Genomic DNA, 22,426 nt, shown 5'->3' with positions numbered 1-22,426 from the left:
ATATCCCCAAAAAAGAAAATTACAGACCACCATCACTGATGAACATAGATGCAAAAATCCTCAACAAAATACTAGCAAACAGAATCCAACAACACATTAAAAGAATCATACACCATGATCAAGTGGGGTTTATCCCAGGAATGCAAGGATTTTTCAATATATGCAAATCAATCAATGTGATACACCATATTAACAAATTAAGGGAAAAAAAACATGTGATCATCTCAATAGATGCAGAAAAAGCTTTTGACAAAACTCAACACTGATTTATGTTAAAAACTCTCCACAAAATGGGCATAGAGGTAACCTACCTCAACATAATATAGGCCATGTATGACAAACACACAGCAAACATCATTCTCAATCGTGAAAAACTGAAAGCATTTCCACTAAGCTCAGGAACAAGACAAGGATGTCACTCTCGCCACTCTTATTCAACACAGTTTTCGAAGTCCTAGCCAAGGCACTCAGAGAAGAAAAAGAAATAAAAGGAATACCAATTGGAAAAGAAGAAGTAAAACTGTCACTGTTTGCAGATGACATGATACTATACATAGAAAATCCAAAAGATGCCACCAGAAAACTACCAGAACTAATCAATGAATTTGGTAAGGTTGCAGGATACAAAATTAATGCACAGAAATCTCTTGCATTCCTATACACCAACAATGAAAAATCAGAAAGAGAAATTAAGGAAACAATCCAATTTACCATTGCAATAAAAAAATAAAATACCTAGGAACAAACCTACCTAAGGAGGAAAAAGACCTGTATTCAGAAAACTATAAAACACTGATGAGGGGCTTCCCTGGTGGCACAGTGGTTGAGAGTCTGCCTGCCGATGCAGGGGACACAGGTTCGTGCCCTGGTCCGGAAAGATCCCACATGCTGCGGAGCAGCTGGGCCCGTGAGCCATGGCCGCTGAGCCTGCGCGTCCAGGGCCTGTGCTCCACAACGGGAGAGGCCACAACAGTGAGAGGCCCGTGTACCGCAAAAAAACCACACAAAAAACACTGATGAAAGAAATCAAAGATGACATAAACAGATGAAGAAATATACCATGTTCTTGTATTGGAAGAATCAATATCATGAAAATGACTATACTACCCAAAGCAATCTACATACTCAGTGCAATCCCTATCAAATTACCAATGTCATTCTTGAGAATGCCAAATAGCCAAAGCAATCTTGAGAAAGAAAAATGGAGCTGGAGGAATCAGGCTCCCTGACTTCAAACTATACTATGAAGCAGCAATAATCAAGTTAGTATGGTACTGGCACAAAAACAGAAATACAGATCAATGGTACAGGATAGAAAGCCCAGAGATAAACCCACACACATATGGGCACCTAATTTATGACAAAGGAGACAAGAACAAAAAATAGAGAAAAGACAGCCTCTTCCATAAGTGGTGTTGGGAAAACTGGACAGATACATGTAAAAGAATGAAATTAGAACACTACCTAACACCATACACAAAAATAAACTCAAAATGTATTAAAGACCTAAATATAAGACTGGACACTATAAAACTCTTAGAAGAAAACATAGGAAACACTCTGACAAAAACCACAACAAGATCTTTTTTGACCCACCTCTTAGAGTAACGAAAATAAAAACAAAATTAAACAAATGGGACCTAATGAAACTTCAAAGCTTTTGCACAGCAAAGGAAACCATAAACAAGACAAAAAGACAACCCTCAGAATGGGAGAAAATATTTGCAAACGAAGCAACTGACAAAGGATTAATCTCCAAAATACACAAACAGCTCATGGAGCTCAATATCAAAAAAACAAACAACCCAATTAAAAAATGGGCAGAAGACCTAAACGGACTTTTCACCAAAGAAGATATACAGATGCTGAACATCACTAATTATTAGAGAAATTCAAATCAAAACTACAATGAAGTATCACCTCACAGCAGTCAGAATGGCCATCATCAAAAGATCTACAAACAATAAATGCTGGAGAGGGTGTGGAGAAAAGGAAACCCTTTTGCACTGTTGGTGGGAATGTAAATTGATACAGCCACTATGGAGAACAGTATGGAGGTTCCTTAAAAAACTAAAAATAGAACTACCATATGACCCAGCAATCCCACTACTGGGCATATAACCTAAGAGAACCATAATTCAAAAGGACACATGTGCCCCAGTGTTCATTGTAGCACTATTTACAATAGCCAGAACATGGAAACAACCTAAATGTCCAGTGACAGATGAATGGATAAAGAAGATATGGCACACATATACAATGGAATATTAGCCATAAAAAGGAACGAAATTGGGTCATTTGTAGAGATGTGAATGGACCTAGAGTCTGTCATACAGAGTGAAGTAAGCCAAAAAAACAAATATCGTATATTAACGCATATATGTGAAAGCTAGAAAAATGGTATACAGATGAACCTATATGCAAGGCAGGAATAGAGATGCAGACACAGAGAATGGACACATGGACACAGGTGGGGAAGGAGACGGTGGGACGAATTGGGAGATTAGGATTGACATATATACACTACTATGTATAAAATAGATAGCTAATGGGAACATGCTATAATGCACAGGAAGCTCAGCTTGGTGCTCTGTGACGACCTAGACGTGTGGGAAGGTGGGGGGGTGAGGGTGGGTTGGAGGGAGGTCCAAGAGGAAGGGAATATAGGTATACATATAGCTGATTCACTTCATTGTACAGCAGAAACTAACACAACATTGTAAAGCAATTATACTCCAATTAAAAAAAATTTTTTTTTCACTAAAATCCTTTGGAATAATTGGAGAAAGGACCACAAAACAAAATGAAGCCTGAGATCACTGATTATTTGAACTGTAATATTCCCCATCACCGCAATCACCAGTACTTGATAAAGCCTATCTCACCCTGGACAGTAGTCCACACCTGTAAAGACATATTTACTGATATCAGGAAGCTTGCTTAAATAATGGCATGGAGGTAAAGCAAAGCACAGACCAGCCCCTCTCCTGGGATCAACAAACAGTTGGCCCTCTTTCTTTTTATACTTTCTTCTTCCCCTATTTTGCTTGATTTGAATCTCAAATTTTGCCCATATTTTCAAATTCTATTCCTTGAGTAAGGAGGACTCAGTGATATAGTTAGACAATTATAGCTAGGCAGCAAATTGGTGTCAGAGTTGTCTATCACTGTCCATAGAATGCCAAACTAGACTCCATTCAGAGCTGAATCTGGTCACCACTTGTCCACTATGACCTTGGCTCTTTATGCTGGGCCAAACCATACATACATAACTTTATCCTGGTACAGCACACCAAGGTCCTAACAACAGTGGCAGCTCAGAAGCCTACACACCACTATCTACCAGCCGTCTCTTTTTGCTTCTGATTTGCTTATGTTTGCTTTCATCTCCTAGGCCTCCCAAATCTGACAACCATTAAACTTCCTTTTTAACATTTGGCACCTCATATATGCTCTCAACATCCCTTTAACAATGAGTTAAAACCATTTATGAGAGACTCTGTAGCTTTCTCAAACTAGAGTAATGTATAGACTTTTCCCTTTTTAAAGGAAAACAATTCTCGAAATACTCTAAGAATATGTCTATGGATTTTAAGAAACACTGAATTAGGTTTCCTTGTCTGCCTGAAAAAAATAACAGAATCTTAATAAGTAGTTATAGGAGCACCTAAGAGTCTGAAAAAATGTGATTTATTAATATTTGTCAAGTAGAATGCAATTTAGGCATTTGAAGTCAAAACTAATGAAGAATTGTTTTTCCCTTGCTGGTAGTTGTACAGTTTAATCAGTGTGCTTGGAAAGCTACAGGTTTAAGAAGCTAATGCCAAAATTCCAGGTATGCTCCTTTATTCTTCACTCTCTAAATTCCAGCCAGCTTTCAAGGCCAGCTTTAGTCTTAGATCCCAACCAAGTGAGCTATCTTGGTTCTGAACTCCAAAGATACATAATCTATATGCCTTAATTAACATGCAATCATATACAAAGAAAAGCCCAGAAACAAACACTATGAGATACAGGCAGAGTATACTGTCCTACAGTAGGCAATAAACAGAGTAGGTAAGTATGGTGTTGACATTAGGAGATTTTAGTAATAGGAAAGGGACTATAGGAACCATAGCACTAAAATGTCTAAAGGTATTAGTGGTGGCAAAGCAGAATACCAAGCAAAGAGGGAATCTAATAAGGGAGGGACAAAAGAAGGAATGCAGTGGGTCAGTGTGGTAGGGAAGGGAGTGGGAAATAGTAGAAAATATCTCATGGAGTCTTCCCACCAATTTACAAAGCTAGTGTTGTTAACATCCTCAAGGTCGCATTGGTAATAAATGGAGGAATCTGATCTAATCTATTACAACCCAGTTTTATGCATTGGGACTAAAACTTGATTATAAGAGCCATAAGGAATAAGACAAAAGGTAGAGACAAAACTGGACTAGTAGCAGTGGTGATGTGCTGTTGAGCGAATGGCCCAGAGTTCTTCTAATTCCCCTTGACTAGAAATAGGGTTGGTTCCACAGTTACAGGAACAGAAGAGGACACTTGAGCAATAAGGTTGAAGAAAAAAGCAGGGTGCCTAGTAGATATTAATTTATTAACATGTATTGGACCACATGTGGATCTCTCAATGGCTTTGCAAGTACTTTTTTATTGTGGTAAAAATATATATAAAATTAACAATTTTTAAGTGTACAATTCAGTGGCATTAAGTACATTCACAATGTTGTGTAACTATCTTGACTAAACTATAGGTTCTTTTTTTATACTATTCTCTATTCTTCATTGAGTTTGGCACAGTGTTATGCACATAGAAAGCACTCCATAAATACATGGTTAATTAGCCTAGATACTATCATGACCATGTGATGATAATGAGAGGATGTGGTCACTCTTGTTACGTTCCCAAATCATATGGTGTCTAAATGGAGTTTCTGTTGAGTGCTTGACAATGTGGTCATGAGAACTCACTCACCCTGGGAACAGTAATCAGGGGTTCTCCCTTGAGCTTTTGCCTAATAGCATTCTGTCTCATGTCCTTACACAGACTATTATAAATAGGACATTTGTTTACAGCCATGGCTATACCCAAAGTTTTCCTGCACAAATCTTCCTCAGATTAGGGGCTAGGAGCTGCTTACATAATGTAATCAGAAATACAACTTGTTAAATGGCCACAAACCCTTAATTCCCCTTTCATGTGCCTATTCCATTGGAAGAGAAATGTATTCCTTTTGAATGAGAAGAACTTTGTACATGTTTAGTTTGTTTTTTATATCAACTTTGAGGTATAATTTACATACACTGTAACTTATCCATGTTATCATGTACATATCGATGACTTTTGGCAAATGTAAATATTTGTGTAACCACACAGATTTTACAAACTATGTACAGATTTTACAAACTGCATTAGATCAGATTATGAGTTACAATTATGGAATAAATCTTGATTGTAAAAACAACAAATATTTTGGGATTTATATTGTATTATTCCCTTTTATATGCAAATATATTAACACACTATACAGATACCTAATTCAGAAATTTCAAACGTTTTGCTGCTTCTGATTTAGAAGCATTTAAAAAAGGAAAATGCTTTTAACAATTTACTGTACTCAATTTTAGGCATTACATTCCAAGAAAAAAACCCACAAACCAGAAAACAAGCAGAGTAAGTCGCTAGTACTGAAAAGCTGAGAAATCGTATTCTAGAAAGAACACATTAGAGAATCAAGAGTTCTTAAGAGAAGAAAATATGCTGAGGTGTGGTAGGGTTAGGAAGGATAATGTTGATCTCAAAGAAGTGAAAAACTTTTTGTTTTTTTTTCCCTCTCCATTATGGTTTATTACAGGATATTGAACATAGTTCCCTGTGCTATACAGGGAACTATATTCAATAGGACCTTGTTGTTTATCCCTTCTATATATAATAATTTGCATCTGCTAATTCCGAATTCCCAATCCATCCCTCCCTAGCCCCACTTCCGCCTTGGCAACCACAAGTCTGTTCTCTATGTCTGTGAGTCTGTTTCTGTTTCGTAAATAAGTTCATTTGTGTCATATTTTAGATTCCACATATAAGTGATATCATATGGTATCTTTCTCTTTCTGACTTACTTCACTTAGTATGATAATCTCTAGGTTCATTCATGTTGCTGCAAATGGCATTATTTCATTCTTTTTTATGGCTGAGTAGTATAGAGAAAACCCTAATGACTCCATAAAAAAACTACTAGAAATGATAAATGAATTCACCAAGGTAGCAGGATACAAGATTAGCACACAGAAATCTGTTGCATTTCTTTACACTAACAATGAAATATCAGAAAGAGAAAGTAAAAAAACAATCCCTTTTAAAATCACATCAACAACAACAAAAAAAACTTAGGAATAAACCTGACCAAGGAGGTGAAATAATTGAAAGCTGAGAACTATAAAACACTGATAAAGGAAACTGAAGATGATGCAAAGAAATGTAAAGATATCCCATGTTCTTCAATTGGAGAAATTCATATTGTTAAAATGGCCATATACCCAAGGCAATCTACAGATTTAATATTATCCTTATCAGATTACCCATGACATTTTTCACAGACCTACAACGAATAATCCTGAAATTTATATGGAATCATAAAAGACCCAGAATTGCCAAAGCAATCCTGAAGAAAAAGAACAAAGCAGGAGGCATAACCTTCCCAGACTTCAGACAATACTACAAAGCTACAGTAATCAAAACAGTGTGGTACTGGCACAAAAAAAAAAGACATATGGATCAATGCAACAGAAAAGAGAGCCCCGAAATAAACCCACACACCTACAGTCAAATCTTCGACAAAGGAGGCAAGAATATACAATGGGAAAAAGACAGTTTCTTCAGCAAGTGGTGCTGGGAAAGTTGGGCAGCTGCATGTAAATCAATGAAGTTAGAACACATCCTCTCACCATACACAAAAATAAACTCAAAATGGCTTAAAGACTTAAATGCAAGACTGACCCCCGAAAACTCCTATAAGAGAACACAGACAAAATATTCTCTGACATAAACTGTGGCAAAGTTTTCTTTCTAGGTCAGTATCCTAAGGCAATTGAAATAAAAGCAAAAATAAACAAACAAGACCTAATCAAACTTATAAGCTTTTGCACAGCAAAGGAAACCATAAATAAAAATGAAAATACAACCTATGGATTGGGAGAAAGTATTTGCAAACAATGCAACAAGGGATTAATTTCCAAAATATAAAACAGCTCATATAACTCAATAACAAAAAAACAAACAATCCAATCCAAAAATGGGCAGATGACCTAAACACATTTCTCCAAAGAAGACATGCAGATGGTCAATAGGCACAAGAAAAGATGCTCAATATCGCTATTAGAGAAATGCAAATCAAAACTACAAAGGGGTACCACCTACCACCGGTCAGAATGATCATCATTAAAAGGTCTACAAATATCAAATACTGTAGAGGGTGTAGAAAAGGGAACGCTCCTATACTGCTGGTGGGAATGTAAATTGGTACAGCCACTCTAGAAAACAGCATGGAAGTTCCTCAAAAAACTGAAAACAGTTGCCATATGATCCAGCAATCCCACACCTCTGCATATATCTGAAGAAAACTGTAATGTGAAAAGACACATTCACCCCAATGTTCATAGCAGCACTATTTACAATAGCCAAGACATGGAAGCAACCTAAATGCCCATCGACATAGTATCATGTCATCTGCATACACTGACAATTTTACCTCTTCTCTTCCAATTTGGATATGTTTTATTTTTGTCTTGTCTGGGCATCCTTGTCTTATTCCAGATTTTAGTGGGAAGGTTTTCAGCTTTTCACCGCTGAGTATTATGTTGGCTGTGGTGAAAAACTTTTGTATGGTAAAAAGACCAAACTTTTTCAGAATATGGCTCCAGAGGGCAAAAGTACTAGAGGAAAGTTATTAAGGGTAGAGTTTACTTTACATAAGAAAAAACTTCTAAGAGTTAGAGACTCCAAATGGAATGGTTGTATCCCTGCACTGTTATTGTTCAAAAATAGGCAAAAGATCATCTATTTGAGAAGTTGGTGCAAGAGTAGAAGGATTAGATTAGTAGGCCTCCTAAGTCCTTTCCAAAAGGACAATTCTGAGATTGTGTGATCTAGGAACTTCTTCTAATTTAAAGCCAGATGTCAGGGAAACCATAACTCAAAGATGTACAACCCCTAAATCATGGTTTGATCAAGAACAATGAACTAAACCCAGACAGAAGCATACGCAGAAACAGACTTGCACCTGTATATACATACGTATACACACACACACACACACACACACACACACACACACACCCCTTCCCACAATTCCTGGGAAGGAAAAATAAGAATAACTTATAAAAATAATGACAAAATCTGTTCTATCTTTCCCACCAAATCTACTTTATGTTCCCTAGTCTATGTTAATAGTATCACTGGCTACCCGGTTACGCAGAATAAAGCCTTAATGTTTATTTTCTTTGACTCTTCCATCTTCCTCCAATTCCTACTAAGTCTACCCCAGAAATACCTCTCAGCTGTCTTTTATCTTTATACTTGTATTGCCATGCTCTCAGTTAAACTCCTGCAATTGATTCCTAAGGTCCTTCCACCTATAATCTCCTCCTCCCTAGGGCTATTATTCACACTGCTAACAGTGACCTTTCTGAAGCACAGGCTATCACATCACTCTAATCTGCTCAAAAATCTACTGGCTCCTTGATACCTACAAAGTAAAGTTCAAATTCTTTGGTATGGCCTTCAATGGCATCTCAATCTCCTTGCTTAGTTTGCCCATGGTATCTTATGCTTTGGTTACACTGTAGTTCTTGTCATTCCTGAAAGGCTATACCCTTCTTTACTCCATGTTTTTGTTTAGATGTCTTCAAATGCACCCCCTCATTCCCTCCTGTGGAAATTTTACTCATTTTCCAAGGCTCAAGCAAATGCTACCTATCTTGTGACACTATCCTTAATGCTTCTATGTCACAATCCCTGGCTCCCTCCCTTGGAATTAAACAATTCTCCTTGGAGCCAATAATACTTCTTTTCACACCTTATTTTTGCATTTAACAATAATGCTTGAAATTTCAGTTTTGGGTGAGTCCAAGCTTATGGCCACCCACTGTAAATCCTTAAAGGCAGACAGCAGGCTTCATTTATTTCTATATCCAACCTTGTCAGAACCCCAATACCAAGTATCTTTTGTGTAAAAAGTGCTTAATAATTTTTTTTTTTAATTGAACTGGGATTTGAGGACAGTTAGACTTCTGTCCATGGCTCAATACCAGTCTTAAAAATTGTAAATTCGGGACTTCCCTGGTGGCACAGTGGTTAAGAATCTGCCAATGCAGGGGACATGGGTTCGAGCCCTGGTCTGGGAAGATCCCACATGCTGCAGAGCAACTAAGTCCATGCACCACAACTACTGAGCCCACGTGCCACAACTGCTGAAGCCCGCGTGCCTAGAGCCCATGGTCTGCAACAAGAGAAGCCACTGCAATGAGAAGCCTGCGCACCGCAATGAAGAGTAGCCCCCGGTCGCTGCAACTAGAGAAAGCCCGCGCGCAGCAACGAAGACCCAACGCAGCCAAAAATAAAAAATTAATGAATTTTAAAAAAAAGAATAAAGATCCTTAATTTTTAAAAAATTGTAAATTCTATTAAAATTCTGCTCAGAAGCCTAGTGATTGATAAAAGCCTCTTATCCTATTAATCTAACATCTCTGAGCCAAAAACAGTTATATACTTACATTCACTAGGAGAGAGAAATCAGTGACCAGTTGGCTAAGTTCAATTAAGTCCTTAAAAAGAAAGAGAAAGAGGAAGTTACTTACTTTCATGCCTCACAGCTACCAAAAGGAAAATCATTTTTAACATACCGCTTCTAAGGTTTCCCATGATTCTGCAGCATTTTGATCTCGAGGAATTTCAGGCAACACATATATCTGAGTCATACTCTGAGGATCAGCTTCATCTTCAGCAGTGTGAAATGTTCCTGGATGAACATAGCCTCATGTTTAGAGTTTATCTGCTTTGTTAGAAAGACGGTAGAATGAATCAATTCCATAAAACAACTACCATGTGAAATGCTTACTAACAGAATTCAGGCTAAAAGTAAATTGATTATATATCTATGGGCAAGTTACTTAACAAATATTTTTTCTTTAATTATTCTACAAAGTCATCTAAAAAAATTGCTACAGATACAACTTACCCAATCTGAATAACTAGGGCTAGATGTGGAAGTAGCACAAAGTAGAACTATTCTATTTGGCCAATGTTCTATGAAGAGATACCCAGTAGATATGTTTAACACTTTTCATTGCTAAATCATTAACATTTCTTTGGCTATTTTAGTAATAAACATCAGATTCACAAGATTTTAAAAGTAGGGAAGTGATGTATTTTTAGCAATGAAAATCAGTCATTTTTGGTAACAATAAATTTGTCATCAAACTAACATCTCTTACCATATGTATCTTTTTGTACATATTGCCACCCTTCTCCTCAGAGTAATTTTTCTGGCCCATGCCTCCACTGCTTCTATGTCATTTCTGGATTTTAAAAAGTCATCAACCCATTAAGGCTTTCCTCATTAAACACTGTTATAAAGATGAATTAATTTATACTCCAAACTCCACTTTCAAGTCTTTCTTATTTCCTTCTATTGGTTTTACCAATCCATTCATTAAACTGATATTTATAAAATGCCTACTATATGCCAATCAGTGTGCTAAGGTAAATCACAAAACAGTTCCAAGTCATAGTGGTTAGGGGTATGGGCCTAGTCAGAACGATCTGGGTTAGAATCCTAGTTTGGCTATTTACTAGCTCTTTGACTTGGGAAGGTATTTCACCTCTTTGACTGATTTTCCTCATTTGTAAAATGAGGTGGTATTTATTTTGCACTGTGGCTGGCTTATCTATTAAGAACAAGTGGTTAATAGTTACTATTACTGTCACTGCTACTGCCACTATTGTTAATGGAACTTACTATATAATGTGTGATATAGACATGTTAACAGGCAAGCTCACTATAGTCCGATAAGAACTATGATATGGGTAAGCATGGAATGCTATGTGAGCACCAAAGAAAGGTATTTAACCTAGACTTGTGGAGGAAGAGTGGTCTGAGAAGGTTCTGAAGCTGAAGCCTGAGGATGAATAGAAATTATATAGCTGAACTGGGGCAAGGGTAGAGGGGGAAGGAGAAAGTATTCAGGCCAGGGAGAATAATATTTGCATAAGTTTGGGAACTGAAAGGAGTCAGTATAACTGAAGCATAGACTATGACAAGAGAAAGCAAAGGTTGAGGCTGGAAATCTAAGATGACATCATTTATGGCATTGTAAACTATATTAAAGAGTTTTGTCTTTCTCTTAAGATCAATCTGGAACTTTTAAAAGGAGTGGGAGACGGGAAGCTGAGGGTGCCATAATCAGATTTCAGATTTAGAAAGGTAACCACAGCTGTAGTGTGAACAACAGATTAAGGATGGAGTTGAAAGGTGAAAACTTAAAGAGTGAAAAACCAGTTGGGAGGCTTTTCAATGTGTCTGGTGCAAAATGATGATGGTGTGCTCTAGGATAGTGGCGGTGGAAATGGAAAGAAGAGATGTGAAGGTCTACTTCCCTTTGTCTTCCTTACTGCAAGCTCAAAACACCTACCACTTTAATATTTTCTGAGCACCCATTATATACTGTGTTGAGTACCAGGGATAAAAAAAAGTGAATACAAAGTATCTGCTCTCAAGGAACTTATATTCTAGCAGAGAAGACATACAAAGAGACAATCCTAAAACAATAAGAGAGTGCACAGATATCTAGCTAAATATAGATACATATAGTATTTATGGGAGTTTCAAGCTGGGGGTGGCATCTGACCTAGTTTGGTGTGGTGTGCACCAAACTAAAAAAGGTGATCTTTCCTACTAGCCTAAGAAGATAGGAATATAAATTCTAGGTGGAGAGACCAGCATGAAAAAGGTCCTCAAAAAAAAAACAACAACCAATATAGCTTAATATAAAATCAGCAGTCTGGTCTTGCCAAAGCACAAAGTAAAAGACATACAATATAAAAGTGGTATTTTATAAAACTGCATTACTATTTTACTTTCAAAATTTGAGAATGTTTTACCTCTTGAGGAAAAAAACCCATCTGAATTGTTTAGGAAGGGCACAGTCAGTTGATTAAAAGTTAATTTGTAGGCTTATTAGAATTGACAGTGTTCTTTTAATTTTGAATCTTCACTGAAATGAGTACATTTCCCTACCTTAAAGGAAGAGCAAAAACTTCAAATACAAAATATGTTTTACATTACAACATATAGCAAATATCCAACATTTTAAAAGCTCTGATTTTTACAAATGCTTAAAAGAGTTATTTACCCTGTCTTAAGTTATCACATAAAAATACTTCTCAAAGTAATTAATTACTCTAAGATCTTTCTTCTACTTAATATTGCTTTTGTAATAAGAGCTCCCAACTTCTTTAATAGGATGATGAATAATGATAACTGTTATCATTAACAGATCAAATGTAAAGCAGAACTTTATAAACATAACAACACTCAAAAGATTTTTTTTAAGGCATAATCTTCGTTCTGTTAGAGAAGATTCCAATGAAATATGCCAGGATGTATAACAAAATAATTATTATTATCATGATTACATAAATTCTTGACCTAAAAAATGAAGGGATGGGAAATGTTTGACATTTGAAGCAAACACAAAAGATTTCCCTCAGTGAAAAAATAAAAAATGTTTAAGTCATTTATGTTTCACTTGAAACCAAACTGCGTATGCATCTTAGTTCAAATGGAGTCTTAGAACAAAGAAATCTGTTCTCTTCCATGGAAAATCCTGCTGTAAACTTACAACTCGGAACATCACTAATCAATTCGAGGCGTGACTAACAATAGAGAAAGGAATCTTTTAATTTCTACAACTTCCGTAATTCATTTATTCCAGCTTGTATTAAAAATCACTATATCTCAGTGATCATCCATTGACTTTGAACTTTTACAAGTTGCTACAGACATGATGAGGCAAAACACAGAGATAGATTATAGCTGCAGGAAAGATGGCTAAAGAGTTCTTATCCTGTCCACAGAAGTCAAAATTGCTATTGTTTTACAGGACATAACAATCTCAGTTCCATCCACTTGCAAACAACTGCAAGTGTAAAGGGCACGTGGACTATACATATCACTCACCAGTGTTTTTCAAATTCTATTTATAAAATATTATTGACTATAAACTCAAATAAACATTAAGATATTTTTAATTCATGTGAAAAATAAGCTTAATAACATGGACATAAGACTCCTCCTTTCTCTCTCTGTCTAAACATATTCTCTCTCTGCCCCCCCCCCCCCCACCTTTCTCCATACATCACGAAGGGCAATGACTCTAGTAAGAATTACAAGACATATTTAAGGAATTTCTACTAAATTTTACTACATTAGAAAAAGTTCCATTATAAATCTAAGTTAATTCAAAAGCATTTCCTGAATTCTTTCATGTTCTAACAGCTTTAACATAGTGACATTATTTTACTGATCATCTACATAAACCTACCCATTGAAATAAGATGACTTCTAAGTCATGGCTTAACTAAGCTGCAGAGGAGAATTTTTAAGAATATTAAAACCAATACAAAACACACCTTCTGAATAATATACAAAAGCATCTATGTGATTTACAAAACTGTTCAATACAAGTGTATATATGTACTGTGATAATATCTAATATTTCATTAAATTCAATATGCTGGTCTGAAGTTCCCAGCAGTTTTAAGGTTGGATTCTTTCCTTTTGTGAATATTTGTTTAAAATGTAATAAGATTCTGTTTCTATTGCACTGATGAAGTGTGTGTGCTGGATGGGGAGTAAGAAAGAAAGATAGAGAGAAGCACTAGTTTGCTCTGTATGCCTTGATACACCTTTCTAAATACAAAACAAATGTGCAGGCTCATCACTTCTCTTGGTGGGAGGCAATATGCTAAAAATGAACTAGACACACAGGAGAGAAAGAAGGGAGTTTCTCAGATCAGGCAAGATCGGCAGAGAAGATTTGCTTTAGGAACTCTCAGAATCTGGACAAAAGAAACAGCAAAATCATCACAGCTTCCCCCTAAACTTAATAAGCTTCTTTCATTCTCCAGAGAACATAAAACATTCTATTCTACTTGTTATTTCTATCTGTAAATGAAAAACTATTTTTGTATTTTGATCTCAGTCATGGAAATGTGGCAACATTGCTCCTGAATCTTGATGTTTCCAACCAATTTATTTATAATCAGATTGAATTTTTAAAGGAAAAAGTATTTTAAGGCATTAATTTCTGTGCAAATCAAACATATATTTTCTGTATAGGCTGTCATTACTATTATGAGTACCTAAAGCAAAAATAAGAAAAAAACAGAGAGCACAGTATAAAAACATGTAGAATGACAGAAAAGAGTCTACAGCTAGAAGAAGACCACACATGGAGCAAACCCAGTTCTTACCCCACTATTAAAGTCTTATGTATTAGTTGCTCTCTTTTCGTTATTCTTCTTTCCCACCCTCTCAATTACTTGTTAATAATATTTATGGATTTAACACAACCTAGTAGAAACTTCACATTTGGTGAAATACTCAGGCATTGGGTGAGACAGTTAATTTTAACTGCTAATGTTGGCAATGGATTCAAAGTCAAAGCACAATCTGACCAGCAGACAGTTCAGAATTTGAAACTATACACACTGTTTTAGGTATAATTTAGGTATCTGATTTTATAAATAGAATGACTGTTTCAATTAAATCAGCACTAGATGCAGAGAGTTAATTTTGTAGTTTCTCTCAGTGGCAAGTGATTAGTTCTTTAGCTAATTTGGTATTCCATGAATTGAGAAGTTTGAGAACCAACAGGGTTGGAAAACAAATTTCACCTATTTCTTCTCCCTTATCCTCTGGCTCTGCCCCAATCTTCTTCACTTCCTCCGTACACATGCTTCCTCAAATTTTGCCAACATTTTTTTTTAACACCAGTCAGCTCCCTACAGAGAAAGTTAATTGCCAGCAAACTGGGTAAACTACCTTTTTCTAATAATGACCCAATTCCTCTGATGACATATAAACCCAAACTTGTTGAGCCCAAACAATCCTACTGGTAGGAACACAAACAATGCAATACTAAAATGCAAATTAAAGCTAGAATACTTAAATAGAACTCAAAAGTTTTGTTTGCTAAGGAATTGCTGGTGATAGCAATTCAAAACTAAATAGCAGGGCTTCCCTGGTGGCGCAGTGGTTGAGAGTCCGACTGCAGATGCAGGGGACGCGGACTCGTGCCCCGGTCTGGGAAGATCCCACATGCCGCGGAGCGGCTAGACCCGTGAGCCATGGCCGCTGAGCCTGTGCGTCCAGAGCCTGTGCTCCACAACGGGAGAGGCCACAACAGTGAGAGGCCCGCTTACCGCAAAAAAAACCGAAAAAACAAAACAACAACAAAAAAAAACCTAAATAGCAAAAGAGACTGATGCCAGTGACTCTTACAAGAAAATCCAACATTATCAGTTTTATTACTGTCATCACAACTGTCACAATGTCTGGTAGATGACTCCTTAATCTCAGGGAACTTATAAGGCCCAGTTTCTCTATACACAAACATAAAGTATAGGTTTGCACTACATGGTAAGAACAACATTCAGCTGCATCATTATGGAGGTGATAATTACATATGAACAAGATGATGTAAACAGTAACTACAAACTATCAAAAAGCATTCTTCCCAAACACTCTTCGACCAAGGTTGAGTGCTAACATTTCCTTCTCCCCAGAACAACACTTTAGGCAGTGTTGCTAGGTAGCGGTTATCGACAGAGTGAAGTGATTAGAGCACATCTGAAATTATAAAATTGTCTCTAAAAAGATGTTTATTCATTCAGATTTCTAAAACATTTATTAATAATCCACTATGTGCCAAGTACTATGTATTATGTGCTTAGGTACTAAGGAGGCAATAAAAGCAAGATTACCCAGAAACTCTGGATGATGGCCTAAATGTTTCTTCTATTTTAAAAAAAAATTTCCCTGTAAAACTGGATCATTAGCACTGAAAATACAGTGTTAAAAATAATCTGGTTTTGGAGACAGGGAGTGATACAGGAACCTCCTAACTCCTAGGTAAATAAAAAGAGGAAAACAGGTCAGCTGTAGCATCTCTCAGATTGTATTCTAATTTGTAATTTATTTATACCACACCCTTTCCATAAAGTTTTAAGGTGGCTTATAACATATATAAACTGTAATAAGATGGCATAAATTAAAAAGAGAAACTCTAAAACAAAAATGGAAATACAAGGACAGCAATTATAAAACAAAGCCAGGAAAGTTCAAAATTTGGGCTTTTGCAAATTAAAAAATTTAGATTTAAGTATTCCAGTAAACAAGTAGAGAAATCTTATTAGTGATGCCATTCAATACCCAGAAGAATAAAAAAGATTAATTGGGGCTTCCCTGGTGGCACAGTGGTTGGGAGTCCACCTGCCGATGCAGGGGACACGGGTTCATGCCCCGGTCCAGGAAGATTCCACATGCCGCAGAGCGGCTGGGCCCATGAGCCATGGCCGCTTAGCCTGCGCGTCCGGAGCCTGTGCTCTGCAACGGGAGAGGCCACAACTGTGAGAGGCCCGTGTACCGCAAAAAAAAAAAAAAAAGGATTAATCGCTTTGAAGTACTACTACCTATTAAACAAAGAATTTTTTTCAGGGTTCCTTACACAGACATTATACAATGCAATCAACAATTATCAATTACATCCTTAGAAGAGTTATCATGACCAGTTTCATTGGCCTCTTTCTTAGAGTATCACTTCATAAAAGTTAATGGCATGACCCCCAATGCAGACTTTTCTGGGAGACAGATCTAACATGCCCTCTGAAAACCAGAATGCCTAAGAAAGAAGCATGCCTGCCTAGGCCACCCCCGCACCTGGAGATGAGGGAGGAGTACTCTGCAGACAAGGATGACATTCTCCTTAGGAAATATTTTAAAATTTATTTTTAATATATGCACAAATAGGTACTTGAAGCCTTTAAGTTCCTCACTATACAGCATAGCCTCAATTTTTTTACCCTGTAAAACTTGTAGGATATGCAATTCCAAGCACACTCAGGGTCCAAGAATTCAGCATACTGGACTAGAAGGTGATCCCTGGAGATTTATATATAATCTGCAATATCAATACAAGGAGGTAAACTTAATTAACTGCATTACTATACTATGATCAAGAATAAGACTTAGTACATTACCACCAACAGTCATGGATCTGGTCAAAGAAGGCTGTAATAAAGTTTCTTCATCATTAAATTGTTTCTTAAGCTCTTCTACAGATTCCAGATGGAGTTGAAGAAATTCTGCTGTTGCTGCTGATGCTTCTTCTTTAACAGGATCTATCATTCTCTTCAGAAGTCCAAGGTCATCCTTTTGGACTTTCAAACAAAGCTTCTCCATTTCTCGGATATTGGAGCGGAGTTGCTGTAAAAGAAAAAAAAATCTTTAAAGCCACCATCTCTTAATATAAAATATCTTTATTTTCAGAGGTAATTTGTGATAATGGCTTTCAATGGAAATCAGAAGTATTCTTTACAACAGACAGTATGTATTAATACTTTTCTGTTTTTTCACGTCTCTGGCCAAATCCAGCTTCTTTAGAACTCACATCCTCATACTCTGAATTTATTTAGCATTTTTTCCTTCATTAAATGTGATTATTACAAAGGTAACAAATGCTCTTCATAACAAATGAAACACTGCAGAAACACATCAAGAAAAAGTTAATGACTTTTTATTTTATATTGGAGTATAGCTGATTAACAATGTTGTGTTAGTTTTCCCCACTTCACCAATCCTACCACTTCTCTTAACTCAGTCCTTTCACATACTTATTGCTCATACAAACATTAGCATATACAGCTTTTCTTTTTATAAAAAACAAATTACATTATGCACAATAATCTACAATTGACAAACTTCCACACCCCAACTTAACAATATCATAATGGATATCCCTCCTGGTCAATGACTGTACCATATTCCATAGTACTGATGTAATATAATTTATTCGATCACTCCTCCAGTGATTAAAGTCATTCATGTTGTTTCCAGTTTTTAGTTATTACAAACTATGAAACAAATGTACTAGACTATAAACCCTAATATATGGTAACAGTATATATTAGTGTTCTAGCATATACTATTATACTACATTTTGTAGGAATGATTCCCCAAAGTTAGAGTACTCACTCAAAGGATAATATGTATCTTTATTTCAGTAGCTATTATCAGTTCTTCCTCAAAAGGCTTAACAACTCACACTACCACTAAAGTCTGAGTTCCCATTTCCCCATATACTGCCAGTACTACATGTTATCTCACTGTTGTTTTACTTTGAATTGCTCTCTGAAGTTGGTAGATTTTTATGAAATGATCTTCTCTGCTGTTAAAAATCACCTATTGCCATAATTTATAAATTTTTCTCTAATGTTGATATAATAAATTATGGGCAAATTTCATGGTATAGGGCCATTTTAATATTTCTAAGATAGACCCTCCTTGGCCAATATATACAATTTTTTAATATACTGCGGGATTCAATTTGCTAATATTTTATTTGGAATTTTAGTACATCTGTATGAGTATGTGAATGTGTGTGTGTGTGTGTGTGTGTGTGCATGGATGCACACATGAACAGTGTGTGTGTCTATACTATCTTCACTAGGTTTAAACTTATTCTAACAGGTTTAAGTTTGTGCTAGCTTCATAAAATAAACAGAGGAGCTTTTCATCTTTTTCAGTGGTCTAGACTTTGAAAAACATGAAAACCAATTCTTCTTTTACAATTAAACAGAACTTGTAAGAATGATCTATATATGATGCTTATTTAAAATTATAGATCTCTAGTCATATAATATTTTAAATTCTTTTCCCCTAATGTACTTTCACAGACAGTAATGCAAATCCTGTACAGGAGACAGAACAAGAAGTACTGATTTCTTAAATTTTTCAAGTGCCTACTTTGAGTGAGGTGATGTAGTCCATATTATTACATTCCACATTATTACACATAGAGAAATCAAAACAAAATTTGTTCAGGATTTACTTAATTATCTAGCAGCAAAACTCAGGTTAAAACCCAGGTATTCTTACAAGTCCAGCAACCTTTCTATTAAACTATAACCATAATTCCTAGCTATACGGTACCTTAATACAATCTAAAGTATCTATTGTATTCTACTAAAATTAAAGCTAACTCTGAAAAAAAAATAGTTTAGCTACCACCTAGAACATCTTGTAAGATATTGTGGGTGAATCAAAAAGTTGTACCTCTATCCTATCATGACTCTATGCTTCATTTAACTTTATGTCCACTCTTATCATCCCCATGTGAGCTGGAAAACCTAAAGATAATTGGACTGTGGATTAAAAATATGTGATACATAAGCATTTTAGATGTAAAATTCATGGAACCCTAAGGGGCTTATGTGATCATTCAATTCAACTTCACAATTTTACAATATGGAAACTAGAGTCCAGCTGAACACAGTGGCAGAATTAGGACTAGAGTCCAGTTCTCAAGTCCTGGAAAAACATTGTCTCCTACACACCTCTTGGCTGTGTGATTCCTTTCTGGACTACAGTTATAACTTGGTTATGTACTTGCTACATAGTTCATAGACGTATTTTAGGCGATGTTACTTTGGAGAAGCATTAAGAAGTTTCTGCAGCTAATGAGCATTTGCCTCTGACATATTCTTCCCCTCTTATAGAATCTGTACATATGTTACATCCCCAGTCAAATTATGGTGTCTAGCTTTAAGAACCCTTTATTACTATGGGTGAAGGGAAAAATGTTAAGGGAGAGAAAGGAAATACCCATTTAACTATAAAATCTGATACTATAATAACGAAAACACAAATAATGGCTAAATTTGTATCAGCACTACTGTAAGTTGTCCATTATGCTAAGTGCTTTACCTTCTTTATCTTGTTTTACCTTCACAATTTATTTTTGAAATAGATATTACTGTTATTCTCATTCTACAGAAGAGAAAATTAAAAGCAAATTAAGAAAATATCCCAGGATTACACTTCTAGTAAAAAGTAAAGCCAGGAATCAAATTCAGGCTATAGAGCATGTGCGCTCAACAACTTTACTATATAGCTATACTATCCAAAAGAAATACAATACAAACCATAAATGCAAGCCATACACTACGTAATTTTAAATTTTCTAACAGTCACATTAAAAAAGTAAAAAGGAAGAGATGAATTAGTTTTAATATATTTTATTTAACCCAATGCATCCAAAACATTATCATTTCAACATGTAATCAATATAAAAATTATTAATGAAATATTTTACATGATTTTATTTGTAGTCAGTCTTAGAAATTTGGCATATATATTACATTCACAGCACATCTCAATTCAAACTAGCCACATTTTAAGTGCTCAACAATTATATGTGGCTAAGGGCTACTATATTGGACAGCTACTATATAGCTACAGAGTCTCTCTAAAGTTAATATGTGAAGAATATAAAGTAGGTGTTTCTGCTTCTGGCTATAGCAGGCTGGATAATTAAAATAACCCTCCCATCAATGACTACTTAAAAAGATGAAAGCAACATAAATCACAAAACAAACCAAAAGAAAAATAAATTCAAAAGCATCAAAAAAGCAAACAATGGCTTCCCTGGTGGCGCAGTGGTTGAGAGTCTGCCTACCAATGCAGGGGACACGGGTTCGAGCCCTGGTCTGGGAAGATCCCACATGCCGCGGAGCAACTGGGCCCGTGAGCCACAATTACTGAGCCTGCGCGTCTGGAGCCTGTGCTCTGCAACAAGAGAGGCCGCGATAGTGAGTGGCTCCCGCTCGCCACAACTAGAGAAAGCCCTCGCACGGAAACGAAGACCCAATACAGCCATAAATAAATAAATAAAGCAAACTGTCAACAAGTAAAAATAAATAAACACTATTATTAAAAAAAAAAAGCAAACAAGACAGCGAGAAATTTGTAGGCCAAGAATTGGGCAAAGATGGAAATCCAGAGACGTGAGTCCTGAATTTAGGTCACATTTGCTTGAGTGTATCTGATTACCAGAGTCCTTGACAGCCTCACAAATCTCAGGGTAAAATATCCAATGCCAGGACCTGCTACGGATAAGCACTATGGTACCTTGGGTTGGAATCTTAAAAGAACTGCACCCTAGGAGCACAGGTGATCCTGAAATAAATCAGCCCTTGCAGGAACTGCAGTTTGGCTTCCTGTCTTTTGTGTAACTAACATAAATCTTTATCTCTGAAATAGTATAAAGATAATCTTGGAAGTTAGTACCCCAGACGCTTAGAAGAAGCAAATGAACATCCTCTCTGGAGGAAAATAATGTCACATCTAGCTATCAATAACTTCCATAAATAATTTTTCAAATATAATGTCCACCAATCAAAGACAATCAAGCACATGAGGACATACACAACATAATGAAGAAACAGCAGAAACAACAGACAACTGAAACATCCAAAGGGACATCTAATAGGGGAATTAGCAAATGTAACTTATAAAACTATGGTTATTTTGTTCCAAGATATAAGTATCAAGCTTGAAAATTCAGGAGATAACCGGAAACCATAAAAGGCAAAATGTAGATTGTAGAAAAGAATGAATATCATTTAAAAATACAGTACACAATCTTTGTACACTGTTGGTGGTAATGTAATTTGGTAGTCACTGTGAAAAACAGTATGGAGGTTTCTTAAAAAAATAAAAATAGAACTACCATATGACCCAGCAATTCCATTCCTGGATATATATCCAAAAAAATCGAAAAACATTAATTTGAAAAGATACATGCGAAGATTACTGGGGAAGATGGCGGAAGAGTAGGACGCGGAGATCACCTTCCTCTCCACAGATACGCCAAAAATACATCTACACGTGGAACAACTCCTACAGAACACCTACTGAATGCTGCCAGAAGACCTCAGACCTCCCAAAAGGCAAGAACCTTCCCCCCACGTACCTGGGTAGGGCAAAAGAAAAAGCAATAAACAGAGACAAAAGGAAAGGGAAGGGACCTGCACCAGTGGGAGGGAGCTGCGAAGGAGGAAAGGTTTCCACACACTAGGAAGCCCCTTTGCGGGCGGAGGCTGTGGCTGGCGGAGGGGGAAAGCTTCGGAGCTGCGAAGGAGAGCACAGCAACCGGGGTACGGAGGGCAAAGCGGACAGTTTCCCGCACAGAGGATCGGTGCCGACCAGCACTCACCAGCCCGAGAGGCTTGTCTGCTCACCCGCCGGGGTGGGCGGGGCTGGGAGCTGAGGCTCAACTTCGGTCGGAGCGACGGGAGAGGACTGGGGTTGGCGGCGTG

At 36.5% G+C, this 22,426-nt stretch overlaps 1 protein-coding gene across 7 annotated transcripts in view; it reads right to left on the bottom strand.

Moving 5' to 3' along the window:
- Positions 1–22,426, bottom strand: part of STX17 (syntaxin 17) — an 84,580-nt gene that overhangs the window by 13,932 nt on the left and 48,222 nt on the right. For all 7 annotated transcript variants that reach the window (XM_073806340.1, XM_019949081.3, XM_073806339.1 and 4 more), the window contains 3 exons: positions 17,309–17,534; positions 9,892–10,007; positions 9,763–9,813 (listed from right to left, as the gene is read on the bottom strand). In XM_073806340.1, coding sequence (XP_073662441.1) covers positions 9,763–9,813; positions 9,892–10,007; positions 17,309–17,534 — 393 coding nt within the window. The remainder of the gene's footprint in view (positions 1–9,762; positions 9,814–9,891; positions 10,008–17,308; positions 17,535–22,426) is intronic.

This window comes from Tursiops truncatus, chromosome 6 (genome assembly GCF_011762595.2).
Source record: "Tursiops truncatus isolate mTurTru1 chromosome 6, mTurTru1.mat.Y, whole genome shotgun sequence".
NCBI lineage: Eukaryota > Metazoa > Chordata > Mammalia > Artiodactyla > Delphinidae > Tursiops > Tursiops truncatus.
This window is presented reverse-complemented; position numbering and strand designations above follow the sequence as displayed.